At 50.1% G+C, this 18,167-nt stretch overlaps 1 protein-coding gene across 1 annotated transcript; it reads right to left on the bottom strand.

The window, feature by feature from the left end:
* Nucleotides 1-11,277: 11,277 nt before the first annotated feature.
* On the bottom strand, nucleotides 11,278-17,973 carry Creld2 (CRELD disulfide isomerase 2). Its single transcript, XM_048444899.3, has 10 exons — nucleotides 17,772-17,973; nucleotides 17,597-17,679; nucleotides 17,195-17,305; nucleotides 16,576-16,667; nucleotides 15,628-15,804; nucleotides 14,637-14,732; nucleotides 14,001-14,084; nucleotides 13,154-13,249; nucleotides 12,538-12,678; nucleotides 11,278-11,580 (listed from the first exon to the last, which is right to left on the bottom strand). Exons 1-10 carry the CDS (start codon nucleotides 17,895-17,897, stop codon nucleotides 11,531-11,533), a joined length of 1,056 nt encoding a protein of 351 aa, XP_048300856.1. The 5' UTR covers nucleotides 17,898-17,973; the 3' UTR covers nucleotides 11,278-11,530.
* Nucleotides 17,974-18,167: the final 194 nt, after the last annotated feature.

Below are 18,167 nucleotides of genomic sequence, written 5' to 3'. Positions count from 1 at the left end.
GCACTCTGGAGGTAGAGGCAAGGCAACACAGAGAAACCTTGTCTCAACGACAGGCAAGCAAACAAAGAAAAAAAAAATTCTTTTGCCAGGTGGTGGCCACCTTTGATCGCAATACTCAGGCAGAGGCAGATGGATCTCTGAGTTCAAGGCCAGCCTGGTCTACAAAGCGAGTTCCAGGGTAGCCAGAGCTGTTACACGAAGAAACTCAGTCATAAAACAAAATAAAACAAACAAACAAACAAAAAGCGTCTCACCACAGAGCTGCAGTACGCTGTGCTGGTCACACAATGTATCTTTTTGTCTAAATGGCTTTACTTGCAAATGTTCATTGCGATGAGTCACTGGTCTCTCTCGAGGCTTCTGGCCTCTGCCACACCATCAGTACTGGACCCTCACCGAGACTCTTATTGGATATCCTGCTGCTGCCCTGAGTCATGGAGATGCTACAGCTTTGGTTCTGCAGGACCGGCCCCTTCATGTGATCCAGCAGTTCATAGATGGGGTAGATGTTGGGGTGGGCTAACTCAAAGCCCTGGATCTGGGCCTGGGTGGTAGCTGAGTTGGTCAGCCCACCTGTTCTACTTGCCCTCACCACCAGGGCCAAGTCTCCTGCAATGCCCAGATGAAGGGCGGAACCTGCTCTCTCTAGTGTCACAGTCTTTGAGTAGTAGGGCCAGTTCTCCCATGCTCAGGCCATCAGGGTAAGCTCCAATCTCTTCTATTTTATTTGCCAGCAGATATTTATTGACAGGGAACACCACTGGCTAACACCAGGGTCTTCATGATCCAATTAGCTAGCAGGCACATAGGTCACAGTGCCCAATCTGCAGCAAGAGGGTCTTCTGCACCTCCAGGCTATAGACTATTTTCCGAAAGTCATGAAGGGTGTGCTGCATGAACTCAAGTGTGTAGCAATCACCCACACACACACACACACACACACTTGGCTCGAGCCAGGCTCATCAATAGTACCAGCAGCAGACTTGGCAATGACAGCAAGGATAAGGGCATGGGCACAGGTCAAGAGCTGCCATGACTGGCAGTTAAATGGCAACTCAGGAAGAGAACTGAACAAACCCCTTGAAGGGCAGATCAATCACAGTGTTCAGAAACTTCCCACGAGGCCCTACCTCTTAAAGTCTTCCAATCCTCCCAATAACACCATGCTGGGGACTAAAGCCCTCAACACATGGGCCTTTGGAGGGGACACTTAAGATACAAACAGTAGGGGCTGGAGAGATGGCTCTGTGACTAAGATCACTTACTGCTCTTACAAAGGGTCCGGGTTCTGTTCCTAGTACCTACATGATGGCTCACAACTGCCTTTAACTCTAATTCCATGGTATCCAGTGCCCTCTTTTCACCTCACACATGCTGTACGTGTGTATGTGTGTGCATGCATGCACGCTTGTGTGCATTTGTTGTCCCTAGGGTGTTGGTAGGGATATAGTAGAATCTCCAAACCCTTCACATAGCTACTGCATCAGATGGGAAATATGCAAAACCTGCTGAGGATTTGCCCATTTACCTCCTGGACACTGAGCCCATAGCTAGGATTAAGTTCTAGTACATCTTGGTAGGGTCAAGCTGGCTTGGAAGAAACGAAAAGACTGTACCCAATAGAAACCTTACAGGAACCTTGGGGCCTACTATGTGCTCTTGGCAGAAGCTCCCCTAGTGGGTGGGGGGATCTTGGTGGTCATGGAGTTCTTTCCTGAGGACACGGGTTGAAGAACATGGTGTGGACACAGCATTAGGAGGCTCCCAGCAGGGCTGGAGAGATGGCTCAGTGATCAAGAGCACTGACTGTTCTTCCGGAGGACCTGAGTTCAATTCCCAGCAACCACATGGTGGCTCACAACCATCTGTAATGAGATCTGGCACCCTCTTCTGGCCTGTAGGCATACATGGAGGCAGAATGTTATATACATAATAAATAAATAAAAATCTAAAAAAAAAAAAAGGAGGCTCCCAGCAACACAGGAGACACACTAAAAGGCATATGTTAGCACAGCCAAGGAGACAGACTACAGGACCTGCATGGTGGGCATGAGGGAAGACACAGAAGAGAAGCAGGTATCTTGCACCTGGGGGATAGAGGACATGCTATGTAGCCACACCCTAGGGAATACCGAGTGAGGCCAGGCCATGTGGAGCACTGACGGAAGCTGTGACAGGAAGCTGTGACAATGACGTGGACGGTGATGCAGGTGGCTGCTTTTGGCTGTCAGTGGCTGGAATGCGGCTGGCTGTTTGAGAAGCAGGTTGGCCTCTGGCCAAAGGCCTGGCTAAGGTGAACAGAACACCGTGTTCCTGGGGGGTAGTTGGGCAATCAACCAGGGAACTTAGCCTGTAGGGCAGAAGAAAGCAAAGATGCGTGACTAGAGGCCAGGGCAGTCACTGGTAAAGTCATGACCCATTGCCCAGTTTCCAGACTCAAAACCCTCTAAGGAAGCTGGGTCCCAGGCCTCTGGCTTGGGGGATTCTACAGAGAGAGGGATGCATCAGACATGCAGAGAACCACTGCCCGGTCCTGACTCTGATGGCCTGAGGTCCCATTGTGGCTGCCTAAGTGTGGAGTTGTAGCCACATCTGACTTGCTAACTGTGAGTTCATACCTCCAGACACCAGGCAACAACAACAAGACTCCGAACAGAGTGGGATGTCAGTGTGGATTCTGCCCTTGGTCACTCACAAGGAAGGTCACTGGGGACACAGTTTAAAAACCCAAAAGATGAGAGGGTGCCAACTTCACAGCAGCTCCATCCATGCCTCTAGTATGTCTACTACAAGGCAAGTGGATAGACATGGGGAAGGAGAGTAGGTGTCACAAAAAAATGGTCTGAATAGGAGCCAGAGGTGGCATCTTTGCCACAGCAGGGCTCTCCAGCTCTAGGCTCACATATCCCTTGCATTGTGTGTTCTTTGCCACCTTACTTAGCAGAGGACCCATACACTTGTGTTCATGTCATGGTTCTATGCATGTGTGCTTCTGCCCAGGGCTGTAGTAAGTCTCATCTTGGTAGACTAGTGCCTTGAACCTGCTGGGTGACTGACAGCAGCGAGACCTGTGGGCCCAGGGTGTTTGAGTAAGAGAGTTGAAAGGAGGTCTCTCAGTTGCAGCCAGTGCCCTCCACTAGAGGACGCACAACTTAGGGAGCTCAAATGGTGAGTGGTGGCTGCTACACTTGGGAAATCTTTAGCCCCAAACCAAGGACATGGAAGGGGAGTTTTAAATAGGGAGAGCCCCCAGTGAACCACACAGAAGTGGCCGGGCTTCCACACATACTGCAATCTGACTCCAGATTGAGGGGCTGGGTAGGAAATATGGAGTTCATGGCTGTCCCTATGGGACCTGTCACAGAAGCTCAGGTTGCAGGGCCAGGCCATTCACGCACAGTGAGAGACTGTGCCTGCTGAGTTGGAGATGAAACAGCTGGCCACAGACTATTCTGTGACCATCTTCTTCTTAGACTGACTGACCACTAGCCTGGGCTTTCATGCTCAACAAACCCAGGCACAGTCACTGGGTAATGCGGTGCTTCTGGAATGGCAGGGTACACAGCTTGCCACATGTATGGGTGGCTCAACCTTTGTGGGCTTTGCTACATGGTACTCACTACCCACATACCTTTGCCTGACCCTGCCTGGGCTCACAACATGGCCTGTTAGGAGTGCCTATCACAAACTGTAATGTCGCCATGGTGTTTGGACACAAATAGTCAGTCATCAATTGTTGTGGAATAGAATATTTATTTAACTACGCGAAGATGTGTTGCATTTGTTTAACAATGTAAAGATGTGTTGCTTTTATCTTGCCTGCCTAAGGCACCTGATTGGTCTAATAAAGAGCTGAACAGCCAATTGCTAGGCAGAGGAGGGATAGGCGGGGTTGGTGGGCAGAGAAAAGGGCAGCCAGGGTATAGCCAGCCGGGGATCAGCCACCCAGACATGGAGGAAGCAGGAAAGCAGGGTGGACAGTACATAGATAAGATCCAGAAGCCTCGGGCAGCATGACTATAAATGGGTTAAGTTAAAAAAAAAAAAGCTAGAAAAAACAAGCCTTAGCTAAGGTCGGGCATTCATAATTAATAATAAGTCTCCATGTCATGATTTGGGGGACTGGCAGTCCAAGAAAACCTGCTACAATCAACAGTGTGGTCAGGTATGGGAAGAGTTAGTGCTTCTGTGTGACTCTGGCCATGTGCTTGAATGGAGAAAGAAATAGACTCACAGACATGTGGTCTGTTTGATTGGGGGCTGCTGGGAGGAGAAAGATGGACATGCCAGAGAGCAGGGGTCTGCTGTGAGACAGGTGGAAGGACTGGGGTGTAGACACAGGTGTTGCCAGTGAAGTATCACCCCAACCAACCCCCAAAGGACATACCTACCTCACCATGGAAACACAGTGCCCATGGCTAAGAAAAGCAGACAAATCTACAATGGACAGAGGATTGTCGAGGAATGCTGACCTCGGGCATGATGCGGTCATGCCATCTTGAAACTGAAGCAGCTGTTGATCATCTGTGGGAGACCCGCACACGATGGAAGACAGTTAATATTCCCCTGGAGCGAGTTGGAGAAGGGTCTCCAACCCTTTACTGTAAATCCAGCCACTCCCTCATGTCTTGGTTTAGTGTGTTTTGGGGTGGTTGGACTATATAGGATATGAAAGTGTAAGTAAAGTGTGTCGTCGGCTTTCGGGTTGTCACTCACTCTAAGGTGGGGACTTTCGGGTGATATAGCTGTTTTAGAGGGCCACCTATGCTCCTGGAACTCTTAGCAAATAAACTCACTGTTTTGGCAAGCTGGACTTGGATGATATTGGTTTCTTCTACAGCTGGCCTTTTTGGGGTGAGGAGATGTTTTTCATGTATCTGCAGTAATTAACTACACACACCTACCATAGGAGGTTTCTGGACAGCCAGGTAGACAGGACGACGTAGTTGGGTGACACCAGTCATCCTATCTGTCTCTGACGTGTCACAGCGAGCATAGGAGTGGAAGGCTGCGACGGTTTGGGCAGAAGCTCTGCGCTCACTGGATAACAAGGCTGCCCCAGTCTCCAGGGGTGCACCCAGGACAGTGCCGCCAGGAGATTGGCACTGCCACAGTGGGAGGCTTATTCTCACCCAGCCGCCCATGTGCACAGTGTCGCTCTCTTCTCCCCAGAGATCTTGGCTGAGAGTCAGGCTGCCCTGCCAGGTGATGCTGCCAGCATTTCTCCTCCGCTGTCGACTGGGGTTAGCCAGTGTGTGTGTGTGTGTGTGTGTGTGTGTGTGTGTGTGTGTGTGTGGCGCGTGCATGCACTCGGGTGTCATCGTACTGTGCACCCAGGAATGCAGAGTAACCCCCCTGGACCTACCTCCTCCTGGCAGTCACTCTGGCCACTCAGTTGTGATACAGCATTTTCAGACATTGTACCTCATCACCAGGGCCACAGTGGCTGCCTGCTGATAACCACTGCCTTGAAGGATGGTTTACTCTCCAGTGTTCCCAGAAGGCCACTTGGAGCTACACTTTCTAACAAAGCCAGCCCTGGAAAGAACTTCCATCAGCCATGTTTCCGCTATGCCTGCCAAAGGCCAGGGAAGGTTGTACCTGGCAAGGCTCCAAGCCTGGGTTTATGCTCAGACCCCAAAGACCCTGCTGGATCTAGAAATCAAGGGTGAGCTCCTTTTGATTCTACAGGTGTATGTGTGTACACGCGTCATTCCTTAACAGTGTGACAAAGATGTGATTGGGACAGAAAAATCAGCATAGGCCCTAGGTTCATGCCCTGAGGACTGTTGGGCATGACCTGGCTGTCCTGGAACTCTCTTTGTAGACCAGGCTGGCCTTGAACGCACAGAGATCCACCTGCCTCTGCTTCCCAAGTGCTGAGATTAAAGGCGTGTGTCGCCACCGCCTGGCTTTTGTGCAGTTTTGAAGATGCTCACAAGCACTAGTGGGAAGGAAGAACACAAGCTTGACAGGCTCCTCCTGGCTAGACCAGCTAGGAACTCTGGGGCAGGGTCACTGTAGTCCAGGATTGGCCCAACCCAGAAACAGCAATTCTTTACTGGAACACGGGCTTTCGCCGATTGAGTCAGTACAGGGCCACAGTGCCACCTGCTGGCCGTACACCCCGGGATGATCTATGTGATTGATTCCTGCAGGCCGTTCGTAGGTAGGGGGAACAGCTCTGCCTCCTTAGCCCCTGCCCCAACACAGAAGGCAGAGCGCTGGCACAGGGGTGCCTGCATTCAAACCCCGGGATCCATGTCCCCGATCTCTAGCTTGTGACCATCTCCAATCCTCCCCCACCCTCCCCCACCCCCATTCTCACCCCACCGCCTCCGTGGTCAGGGACCCTGCCTGTATCATTTGTGTGCCATGTAGGATTCTCTTGGAGCCTGTCCACCTCTCTTTTCAGTCTATACCCATCTAGGTCCCTCCGCTGCCAAGCAATAGGCCCCCTCTGCTGCGTATGGCCCCAGCTTCCTCCACCAGAAACATTCGTCTATTTAAAGAGGTAAAAGTAGCAGCCACCCACCCTAGCCCGAGAAAGGATGCCAGGTCATCAAGTTGGTGAACTAAGGTTCAAGGCCACTGTGGTCAGTGCTTAAAGAGCAGCAATTCACACCCAGGTCCTGGATACCTGCAGTACCATTCAAGGGAAGAAGGCTGCCCAGGCCACCTACCCTTCACTAGCATGTGTGCCTCTCCACTGACCATGTGGAAACAGCGCCACTTAGGGATGCCTCTGCTTTCAGAAGGTGGCTGACTGTGGAGTTCAGCTCTTGTCTATAAACCCTGGGGAACCAGCAGGGAGCAGGGCCGGCACATACAGGTCTGTTAGCTTGTCAACCACAGCAGAGTCCTAACATAAATACTCTCTCCCAGTTGGGTAAGAACATCTAGCAGACAGAGCCAGGCAGGTACGATGGAGCAGAAGTCAGGCTGAAGCATTGGCCTGCCAGGTTCCATTTTAGTGTCCGGGTGGAATTTGACCACCAAGGGTCAGAGTTGGTATGGTATTACTTGTAAGTCCAGTACAGGGGTGTCTTAACTAGGGTTTCTATTGCTGTGAAGAGGCACTAAGACCATGGAAACTCTTATCTATCTATCTCTCTATCTATCTCTCTATCTATCTCTATCTATCTATCTATTTACTTGCATTTTATGTGCATTGGTGTTTTGCCCACATGTATGTTCTGTGTAAAGGTGTTGGAGTCCCTGGAACAGGAGCTACAGACAGTTGTGAGCTGCCATGTGGGTGCTGGGAATTGAACCTTGGTCTTCTGGACGAATGCCAATGCCCTTAACCACTGAGTCATCTCTCCAGCCCTGACCATGGCAACTCTTATAAAAGAAAGACATTTAATTGGGGTAGCTTACATTTTCAGAGGTTTAGTCCATTATCATCGTGGCAGGACATGGTGGTGTGCAGGCAGACATGGTGTTAGCTCTATCTTGAGTGGACTGTCTCACTAGACATGGCTTGGACACGTATGACTCAAAGCCCACCTCCACGGTGACACACTTCCTCCAACCGGACCACATCTACTCCAAAGCCACACTTCCTAATTGTGTCACTTGGAGCCATTTTCTTTCAACCATCACATTCCATATTCCTTGGTCCCCAAAGGTTGTAGCCATATCATAATGCAAAAATGCATTCACTCCAACTTCAAAAGTCCCCATAGCCTATCACAGCCTCAACAATGTTTAAAAGTTTAAGGCTCAAAGTCTCTTCTGAGATTCATGCAATCTATTAGTTATAATCCCCTATAAAATCAAAATAAAAAAGCAAACCACATACTTCCAACATATAACGGTACAGGATATACACTACCATTCCAAAACATAGGGAAGGGGGGCATAGTGAAGAATACTGGACCAAAGCAAGACTGAAAACCAGCTGGGCAAACTCCAAACTCTGCATCTCCATGTCTGACGTTAAATTGTTCTTCACATCGCCAACTCCATTCAGCTATGTTGACTGCAACACACTTCTTTCTCTCGGGCTGGTTCCACTCCTTGTTAGCAACTCTCCTCAGCAGGCATCCTACAGTTCTGGCATCTCCAACATTTTGGGGTCTTCAAGGCAATCAACTTCACAGCTTCACACAATGGCCTCTCTAGACCTCAATTCAGGAACACCTCTGACACATGCCTGGCCCCAGTGGCTTTCATTAGGCACAGAGGCAAATTCCATAACTTCTTCTTCTATCCTTGTCATCTTCTTCTCCCTCTCCCCCTCTCTCGCCCCCTCCCTCTTTCTCTTTCTCCTTCTCCTTCTTCCTCTTCTTCTCCTCCTCCTCCTCTTCTTCTTCTAGGTTTTTTGAGACAGGGTTTCTCTGTGTAACAGTCCTAACTGTCCCGAAACTAGCTCTTGTAGACCAGGCTGGCTCCAAACTCATGGAGATCTGCCTGCCTCTGCCTCTGCCTCTGCCTCCCGAGTGCTGGGATTAAAGGCATGTGCCACCACCGCCTGGCTCTTTTTCCTATCCTTGACTCTAAAGTCAGAACCATGTGGCTAAAGCCTGCCAAGTTCTGCTGTTTACTGGGGCTGGAACATTGCCCCTCATTTAATTACATCTTTACCAGCTTTCTGTTCTCCATCGTTTCCTTCACTGTCTAAGATTGGGTGTTCTGGAACTTGCTCTGTAAACCAGGCTAGCCTTGAACTCTGTCATCCTCTGCCTCTGGAGTGCTGGGATTAAAGGCTTTAAACTTTAATTCCTTTCACAAATTAGAAACTTAACTTAAGGTGGGATCTTGCCCCAAGGTCATTGTTGCAGGCTTTCTTGAACCACCAACCAGCTCCCAAGCCAAGACATGAAGACTTGTTATCAATTATGAATGCTCGGCCTTATCCTATGCTTGTCCCACCAGCTCTTATAACTTAACCTGTTTCTCTTCATCTATGTTTTTTGCCTTGGAATTTTTTTTTAACCTTTCATTCATCCTACTTTTCCTGCTTCCTCCATGTCTTGCTTTCTGGCAATTGTCTGGCTGGGCCCCAGCCTTCCCTTCATTCTCTTCTCTCAAGCCTAAATTCCTCTTCCTACTTATTCTCTCTGCCTGCCAGTCCCACCCATTCCTCCTGTGTCAAGCTATTGGCCATTTAGCTTTTGATTAGACCAATCAGGTGCCTTGGGCAGGCAAAGCAAGACATCTTTACATCGTTAACAAATGCAGTGTAATCAAATATAATACATCTTTATATAGTTAAACAAATGCAGAATAAACAAATGTAACACACCTTTACATAGTTAAAGTAATAACCCACAAAGGTCACCACTCCCTTTATTCCATTTCTTAATCTGTTTATCTCCTTGAACACAGGATTTAGCTCTATTCCACTTCCTGGTACCCCTTTTCTCAACCTGTACATTTTGTATTTTTATTTGCTAAGCTTGCTCCTTTTCATTATAAATCTTCATTAGAGTTAACATTAATAACCACACAACAGAGTCTATACTAGGCGACTTTGAGATTCCCTCTGCCAACGGAATTAATCTAAAACTCTTCATTTTAGCCTGAGGCTGACTTTTCCGACAAGGGCAAAAAAGCAGCCACATTCTCACAAAATATTAAAAGATCAGTCTCGAGACCACATCCTAACATTCTTCTCTAGAACCTCTTTAGCTAGGTACCCACAGGTCAAATCACACTCAGCACCACTGTCTTCCATGTTCCTACTAGAATGGCCCACTAAGTAATACTTAAAGTGTTCATCTGCTTTTCTTTTCTTTCTTCCCTTCCCTTCCCTTCTCTCCTTCTCCTCCTCCTCCTCCTTCTCTTCTTCTTCTTCTTCTTTTTTTTTTTTTTTTTTTTTTTTGGTTTCTCAAGACAGAGTTTCTCTGTGGAACAGTCTTGGCTGTCCTGGAACTCACTCTGTAGACCAGACTTGCCTTGAATTCACTCACAGAGATCCACCTGCCTCTGCCTCCTGAGTGCTGAGATTAAAGGTGTGTGCCACCACTGGCCAACTGCTTTTCTAATCCATAATCCCAAGGTCCATATTCCTTCGAACAGAAGCATGGTCAGGCCTCTCACAGCAATACTACAGTCCCTGGTACCAACAACTATCTTAGTTAGGATTTCTATAGTTGTGAAGAGATACCATGACCACAGAATCTCTTATGAAGAAAAAACATTGGGCTTGCTTACATTTTCAGATGTTTAGTCCATTATCATCATGGTGGGACACAGTGGTATGCAGGCAGACATGGTGCTGGCTACATCTTGATCAGAAGAGTAGTCTATCTCATTGGTTGTGGCTTGAACATACATGAGCCCCCAAAGCCCACCTCTACAGTGACACACTTCCTCCAACAAGGCCACGCCTCCTAACTGTGCCACTTCCTTTGGGTGCCATTTTCTTTCAAACCATCACAAGCGGAAAGGATATATGTAATAGATATCCACTCCCTTCATTTGTGTGCACAGGGCTGCAGGGACACATGCGGTTCACAGCTTGGGGCAGTATGGCAGGTAAGGGAGTGGAGAGGTAAGACCAGACCAAGAGGGCCCCCACAGATCATCAGGACCCCAGATCCCTGGAGAGTTGCAACAGAGGGGCATGATCTAGCACCATGCTAGCAAGGTCAGGGCTCCCCTAGAGGCCACAGATACTCAACCTATATCCTAATTTTTTTCTGATTTTCTTCATGCCCAGATGAACTTTCTGTCCAGCTCAATTCTGAAGTTGGTGCCTTCCTCTTTGAATACTGCTGCCAACACTGCCACAGCAGGCTCATAGGCTGAGTCCCGGAGCGAGTCAGCTTTTTGTTACTGAGGCAATCAACTTCAATAGAGGAAAGGCTATGCTGGCTTAGTTCAGGGTTCCAGTACAGGTTCACCTGACCCCACTGCTCTGGGATGTGCTGAGTGGCACATCATGGGGTCAGTAGTAGAGAAGATGCCCTTATGGTCAAGAAAGGAAAAGAGAGCCAGGACCTCAACACCTCCCCACTTGGAAGGCATGCCTACCTTCCACTGGGTTCCAACTCCCCAGAAGACCACAGCAGGAGGCAGGTCTTTAGAAAATGTATTTGGCAGCTCCTGAACCTACATCTTACACAATTTGTTTGTCTGAGGCAGACAGACCATAGGGCAGGGCAGGACCCCTTCTATCCTCTACCACACTGGACACTGACTCGGACAACTCGCAAGGTGCCCACCAAGGGAAGACATGGGGTCCCATCTATGTCCCAGTTCTGGCAGGACAGGTACAAACTGAATAGTGATGAAGGTCACATGTTCTCAATGAAACAAACCAACACATTTTGTTCCTGGTGATCTTCAATGATCAATTTTATTATAAAGAACAGTATCAAAATATACGAATCTGTTTAAGAACCACCAAGAAGTGCAGCTTTTTAAAGGGCCAAGTGAGTAGCAACTGTTTCAAAGTAGGCAGCCTCTCCCTCCAAAATCTCCTGGAGAAATGGGGTTGATGTCCATGGGCCACATTTTCTATAGGATGTCCTTTCAATAACTTAAAAGGGTGAGTCTCGCTTCTGAACTCGGATGCCCGTCACAAATCCTCATGGGAGGGTGGCTGTGTGGAGTTTTCTTCTGTCACTTCTGTCAGAAGACAGGTAGGTCACTGAATGAGTACTCAGTGCTGGAGGGCCTCGAGGATGGGTTTGGATGGGGTAGGAGCTGTGTGTAGAGGCGCTGGTGTCCCAGTACCCAGTGGGGTGCCCAGGCAGGCACTTTACAGACTTAACCAGAGGCTGAGCAGCAAGGGTGAGAGATCTGAGGTAGAGCAGGCGGTGACAGCAGGCAATCCTGTCATATGGTGGCTAAATTCCTTTTTATCCTTAGTATCTCACTGACCACAGTCGTGACCTAGGTGCACAACTATTTGCCCTGCTCAGGGTGGGCTTTTGGGAAACTGTTGTCACTACTGACCTCTCTAAATACTGCCTGCTCCTACTTTCCACAACCCCTAGAGTCTGTCAGACTGAACTGTCTCTCTCAAGGAGAGGAGCTGATGCCCAGGCTAGCACCCATCAATGTAGCTCGACTTAGAAACAGATAACTGGGGAAATAAGGGTGGGCCCAGTCAAGGTGACTAGTGGTGTCCTTATGAAAAGGGAAAACTTGGACACATGGAGATCATGCAAGAACTAGGAAGATTCTGTAAGGTCTGAACAGACCCTACTTTACAGTCTCAGAACCAGACACAGACCCGACCCTGGGCCGGAGTTCCAGGACCAAGATCACTCTGGGAATCCTGGAGGGGCTGGTGCCTCATGAGGCTGTTGCATTCTGCTCTTCCTTCCCCTCAGTGGGACTAGTATGCTCTGCTTTCCCTTTCTCCACAGCCATCTGTAGACCCAATCTGAAGGCATTAACTGAATGCTCCGCTGGACTGGCCTCTCTCATACTCCTGCTGAGTCCTCCCGCTCCATGACCCTGGGTGTGCACTGAACACAGGTTTTATCTGTTCATTTCTTATTTGGCAGTTTCCAAGGGTCTGGTTAGGCCCGTCCCTGGGGAGGCAGGCCGCACTGCCCCTCGCCTTCTGCCACTCACCGCCTTCTGTTTTCTGTATACAAGCATCTTCTGTCTCCTCAAAACCGTCCGGACACACACAGACAAAGCTCCCTGGAGTATTGTAGCAGTTCTCATTTTTCTTCTTACACACCTTGTCTACTAGTGAGCATTCATCTATATCTGAAATAAAAAGACTCCATTTCAATAAATGGTTGCAAATACACGCACACACACATACACACCCAAGAAATTTGCTCATTCACAATTCATTCATCAATGAAAGCAATGGGATCATGAATGATCATCAGAGAAAGAAGCAGAGGTCAGGGAGATGATCAGAGGAGAGCTTCCTGGTCCTTGGTGGCAAGGATATAACTGGTGGAGAAGGACATGAAGATGGGAAGCCCAGTGCCCTGGGCAGTGCCCAAGACAATAGAAATGACTCAAGTCAAGACAGCCAAGTCCCCTGGGAGCTGATGATGACATAGGGGCTCAGTCCAGTGTGGCCACAACAGGAACAACACTGTCTGTGCAGGAGCAGACCCCACAGTCAGCCATCTACCAGAGGTTGAAAGGTTCCCACCCACAAGGGCTCCTTGACAAGTGATATGTTCCTTCTAGAAAGTTCACCTTCTTCAGCAGACAGCTCACTGACCTGTACACTCGCCGTTCTGCTTGCTGTAACCAGAGATACACTCTTTACAATTGGCTGGGCCTTTTCCCGTGCAGCCCACACAGGTAGAATCACATTCTAGAATCAAGGAGGGAAGGTATTCGACAAATTTTACTTCAGGCAGGACAGGGCAAACAAACCATAAAACAGACCCTAGCAACATGGAGGAACTTAAACACAAAGCCACCTCAAGCCCAGGGACAGTCTGTTTCCCCAACCAAGAAAGACCTCAGTAAGAACAGCCATGCGGAGACTGCAAGCTCTATGGGCCTAATGTCATATTTCACCGAGGACACTGCAGCCTGCTGGCTTATTAGAGTTGCAGACACTGGGCGGCAACCCCACCCCTGCTGCTCTGTGAACTGCATAAGTTCCGAAAATATTCAGACCCTTGACTGGCAAATTTGGAAAGCAAAAAATAATGTGAAATGTTTTCTAAGCTGGGAATGACGGCACACACCTTTAATCCCAGTGCTTAGGAAGCAGAGGATCTCTGAGTTTGAGGCTAGCCTGGTCTACATGGTGAGCTCCAGGATAGCCAGGGCTACATAGAGAGATCCTGTCTCAAAAAAAAAGTGTGAAAAGTTTTCCCTTGAGGGAAAAGACTGCCATGGCTAACATGAAGGACCTGAAACAGCAGCATGCTATAGACTACTACGATGTGTGAGACACTTGATGACAGAGACTGAGGCTTTTCTGCAGCATGTCTACTGCTGAGGTCACCGCTTCCAAGTTCCTGAGCAGACCGTACAGGGTCATCCTAGTCTCACATGTTGAAGGAAGACCGAGAAGCCCTATGGAGGATGACAAGTCCCAACACTCTGGTCACCTTCACATGTGTACGAGCCGTTGACATTCTCACAGTACTGTGCATCGCTGCAGGGAGGGGTCTCTGCTGCACACTCATCCACATCTGGAACAAAACAACGAGGCTGTGAGCAGAGCGCAGGTGGCAAGGCTGAGGCACCACCCACACGACTGCAAGAGCTTCCATACAAGCTCAAACCATCCCTCCCTTCGCTCCCCTCCTCATGGTTTGAAACCAGCTTGGGGCTGAGTTCTGAATTTGCCTAAGGCTATGCAGCTGTGGAGGGGTGAAACCGAAACCAGGACTAAAGAGGAGGAGGGCAGATAGTGGGCATCTGGAGTGGCAGAGCCCAAGCAGCGCCAGTTCCTCGGATGCCCACAGGACAGGGTTTGCAGCATGAAAGGGGCAAGGGCACACAATAGCAGTGCCATGGCAGGACCACATGCCCCAGTACTGTGATGTTACCAGTTGTGGTGGGGACACCTGCTTAATCTAGATCTGAGTCTTTCTCAAAATGAAGGCCCTAAGAGTGGCCTTCCACCACCCTGAGAGGGGCAGAGATAAAAAGCACCATCAGGTGGGAGTCAGATCTCTCTGGGGGTGAGGGAGTCTCCTCAGTAAAGAACCTTTTTCCCTTCCACCCGGTGCCCTTCTCACCCACACAGGCACCGTCCACACGTTCCCAGCCCACTTCGCACTCCACACAGTCTTTGTTGGTCGGACCTGAGCATGTCTTGCAGGACTCATCACAGGCTGGAAAGCAAAAGCTGTATTAGCAGGGCCCTTCAGGGAACTGGGTCCCACCCTCTTCCATAGAGGGACCTTACTTTAGAAATGAGAATTTAGGCTCAGCAGGAAAATAACAAAAACTGAAAACAATAAGAAGATGTCTTTGCATGCAACATCCCTCGTGAATTCATGAAAATGTGAAAACACGAAGAATGTGAAGTCAACCAAGGATGCTGCCTTGTGCAGACAGCAACCATAGGGCCCTTGGAGGCTGGCAAGGACTGCTTTGCTCAGTGAGGAGACAGGCAGAGCTGACCACATCGTGGGAAGCACCTGATCGGGTAACCTTGACAACCAGGTAAAAACAAAGGAGTTGGTGAAGCCAGTGCTCAGAAGTAGCCTCCAAGGGTTCTGGTTCCCATGTGTGGCCATCTCTTATGGATCCAGAAAGTCCTTATTCTCTCTGAGAAGTTATTTTATGGACTGCGGACACATCCTTGCTCTCCACCTTGCCTCTCCTCTCCAAGGCACCTGGCAGGAAACTCAAGGACCTGTCCACCCTTCAGGGACAGCCATGGCTGGGAGCAAGCCTTCCTTCAGAATATTCCAGGTGATCATATGGAATATGGCCCATTACTAGGTGCTAGGTCAAAAAGCCAAGGGCATTTGGTATAGGAATGACAGAAGCTGACACACATGCACTCAAGATCCATGTCAGGCCCACAAGAAGCTTTTCCTTCTGGTGTAGTTTATGGATACTTGAAAAAGGCCACACCTTTAGGCCTTCTGCACTGGTCTGGACACCTGGGGTTAGGGGGTTAGGGTGCACTATGTTCCTAGCTATGCAGCTTCAGGAGGGACTGCTCCGCACAGCCTCACCATCAACCAAGCTGGCCAGACTCTGAGTGCTGCGGCTTACCTGTGCAGAAGCTGTGTGTCTCGTTCCTCAACAAGCTGAAGTAGCCATCCATGCAGTCGATACACAGTGGCCCCTTGTATCCTACGTGACACTGGCAGGACCCGTCGCCCTGTCTGCTGCCATCTCCACTGCAGTGGCCGTTTCCGCTGCAAGGCCTCTCAGACCCACCCTGGCATGCTTGGAAGACAGAAACCTTTGCTTGGAGCATGTCCCAGGGGGTGGCCACGATGTTCTCAAACAGGGAGAATCACAGCACCTCTCAACATGCTCACAGCCCAACAGCCATCAGGATGCTTGACAATTTAAACCTGCATCATTCCTGCTGAGCAAACAGTGGCCTGAAAGCTAAAGGAAAGGGCTAGAGACAGACACTGACTACCTAGAACCTGCAGGATCAACACTGTAGTTGCCTGTGTGGCAACTGTGGGGCAACACATTATGTGCCCTGGGAGAGAAATCTGATGCTATATCCAGCACACAGCCAGGTAGACAAGCAAGAGGCATCTCAGCCGTGTGCATTGCCTGAAACCGAAACTGCTGTCACCTGACCCAGTCCGATATACGTGACTAGCTCCAGTCTCCAGGCTCACTTCATAGAAGGGCCAGAAACAATTAAGCATGTCTATAACCTCCATCTCCTTGTCAACAGTACCGATGAGCTCCCGAGTCTGTGATCAGTACCCTAAAAACACACATTAGGACCAGAGGCTCTGAGCTCCACAGTGCAAAGGGGAACTTTCCTAAAGTTCGCAGTGATGCAGGAGCCTATGGTCCAGGTTCACAGCCCCAGAGAGCAGGTGGACAGTTACCCATCTGAAGAAAGAGGCAGGGTCCCTAACTCCATAGAAAGTTGATGAGTTCAAGTCCCCTCTGTGCTTTTAAACACAAGGGAGTCAGAGAGGAGTAACAGGAAAGATGCAGACTTGGGACTTCCCAAGAAAAACGTACCCTGACAGTCTGGCCCATAGGTGCCCGGAAGACAGCATGCTTTCAGTGTGTGTACACAGAACCACTCAAATAGGTTAGGGTACTCCTTCTTCCTGAGGATTTAGAAATGGTCATTAAATCCCATGAAATGCTGGACTGGGGTCATGGCTCTGTGGCGAAGCACACACAACACCCCTAGGAGACGCCTGAAGCCTTGGACAGTGTCAAGCCCTAAATAGACTATAGGCCTTCACAAACATACTGGTGGGAAGTTTAATCTGTAAATTAGGCATAGTAAGAGATCCACGACAATATCGAAACAGAATATGATACACTGCAATGAGATTTAGCTCTGGAATTTTCCATGTCTTATCTTCAGGCTGAAGTAACTTCCTCTGGTGACTTGGGATGGGAGGCACTGTACAAGCCCCCAAAGGCTTGTGTGATGGGGGAAGCCGGAGTCAGGAGTGCACAGGACCTCTTTGCGAGCTTCCTGACTCTAAGAGCTGTGCTCTGCTAGGAGACAATGGCAGTAAGTGGAGAAAATGGGACAGGGATGTAGGATTGCTACTGCTTCTCTGTCTCTCCTGGGAAGGGACTGCAAAACTACCCATAAGAAGACAGGGTCCCGACCACTCACAGTGAATGCCACCAGGTCTCTAGCTGCTCCTCCTGCTGTTCCAAGAGTTGGTTGCACTCAAAGTCGCTGCTGTCACACAAGCCCTCCATGATCTCCAGAAGCCGGATCTCACTGAAACACAACCTGTCAGCACCCCCAAAAGCACCAGCACCAAAAAGCACCAGTCTGCTCACTTTAGACACGTCCCACCTAGAGACTACTTCAGTGAAGAGGGGAACATCCCTAACTAACGGGCAGGGTTAGTCGGTAAAGGGTGTCCAGGGAACCCAGGGAGAGCAGGCGCCTTTGCATCACCGCATGGGAAGGAAAGCTTATTCCATTACCCAAGGAAGCCAGAAGCCCTTAGGAGGGCTGGGGGTTCCAGTCCATGGCCGCCAATCCGCGCAGTTCTTGGGCACCCACCTGGATTCGTACTTGGACAGCGTCTTCTCCTCCCACGCCGTGTTGCCGCCGCCGAAGTTCTTCCTGGCCGTGTTGGCCATCCCCTGCGGAGGAGGTGGCACCGGCTCGGTGGTCCGCTGTGAACCCCGCTAGCTCCCCGCCCTGAGCCGCTGTCCCGGGCCCGCCGCCCGCTCACCTGGTTGAACTTGTCCACCAGCGTCCGGCACTTCTGGCACAGTGTCGTCTTCCGGGAGGTCATAGCCGCAGGCGGCGGCAACAGCAGCAGCAGCAGCCCGAATGCGGCAGCGGGCGGCAAGTGCATGGCGGGCGGGCTGCCGGGCGACCGGCGAAGAACTGAGGAGTCTCGGCCTCCGCCCACCGGCCCGCGCGCCGGCCGTTCCCCGGGCTACTTCACTGCGTCGCCGAAGCCCCGCCCAGCTCTCAGCCGGCGCGCTGCCATTGGCCGGAAGAATTCTCCCTGCCTGATGTGGACCAATTCGGGTTCGCCACGAGCAGCGACCAATGAGAAGGCCCCGGGTCAGCGTCCCGCGAGAGCGGGGCGGGACCGCAGCCTTTTATTCTGCCCTCGCGC

Source organism: Myodes glareolus, chromosome 19 (assembly GCF_982192425.1).
Source record: "Myodes glareolus chromosome 19, mMyoGla1.1, whole genome shotgun sequence".
Classification (NCBI taxonomy): Eukaryota; Metazoa; Chordata; class Mammalia; order Rodentia; family Cricetidae; genus Myodes; species Myodes glareolus.
Note: the sequence above shows the minus strand (reverse complement) of the source record. Positions and strands in the feature narration are given on the sequence as shown.

Bases quoted from the DNA above. Each gene is read 5' to 3' on its own strand.
- Creld2 (XM_048444899.3), bottom strand. From the start codon at position 17,897: ATGCACTTGCCGCCCGCTGCCGCATTCGGGCTGCTGCTGCTGCTGTTG. The intron at 16,668-17,194 runs GTGAGTGGTCGG...CTAAATCCTCAG, and splicing joins GAGACCTGGTGGCATTCACT to GAAGAAGGAGTACCCTAACC. The intron at 12,679-13,153 runs GTCAGTGAGCTG...TTTTTATTTCAG, and splicing joins GCAGAACGGCGAGTGTACAG to ATATAGATGAATGCTCACTA.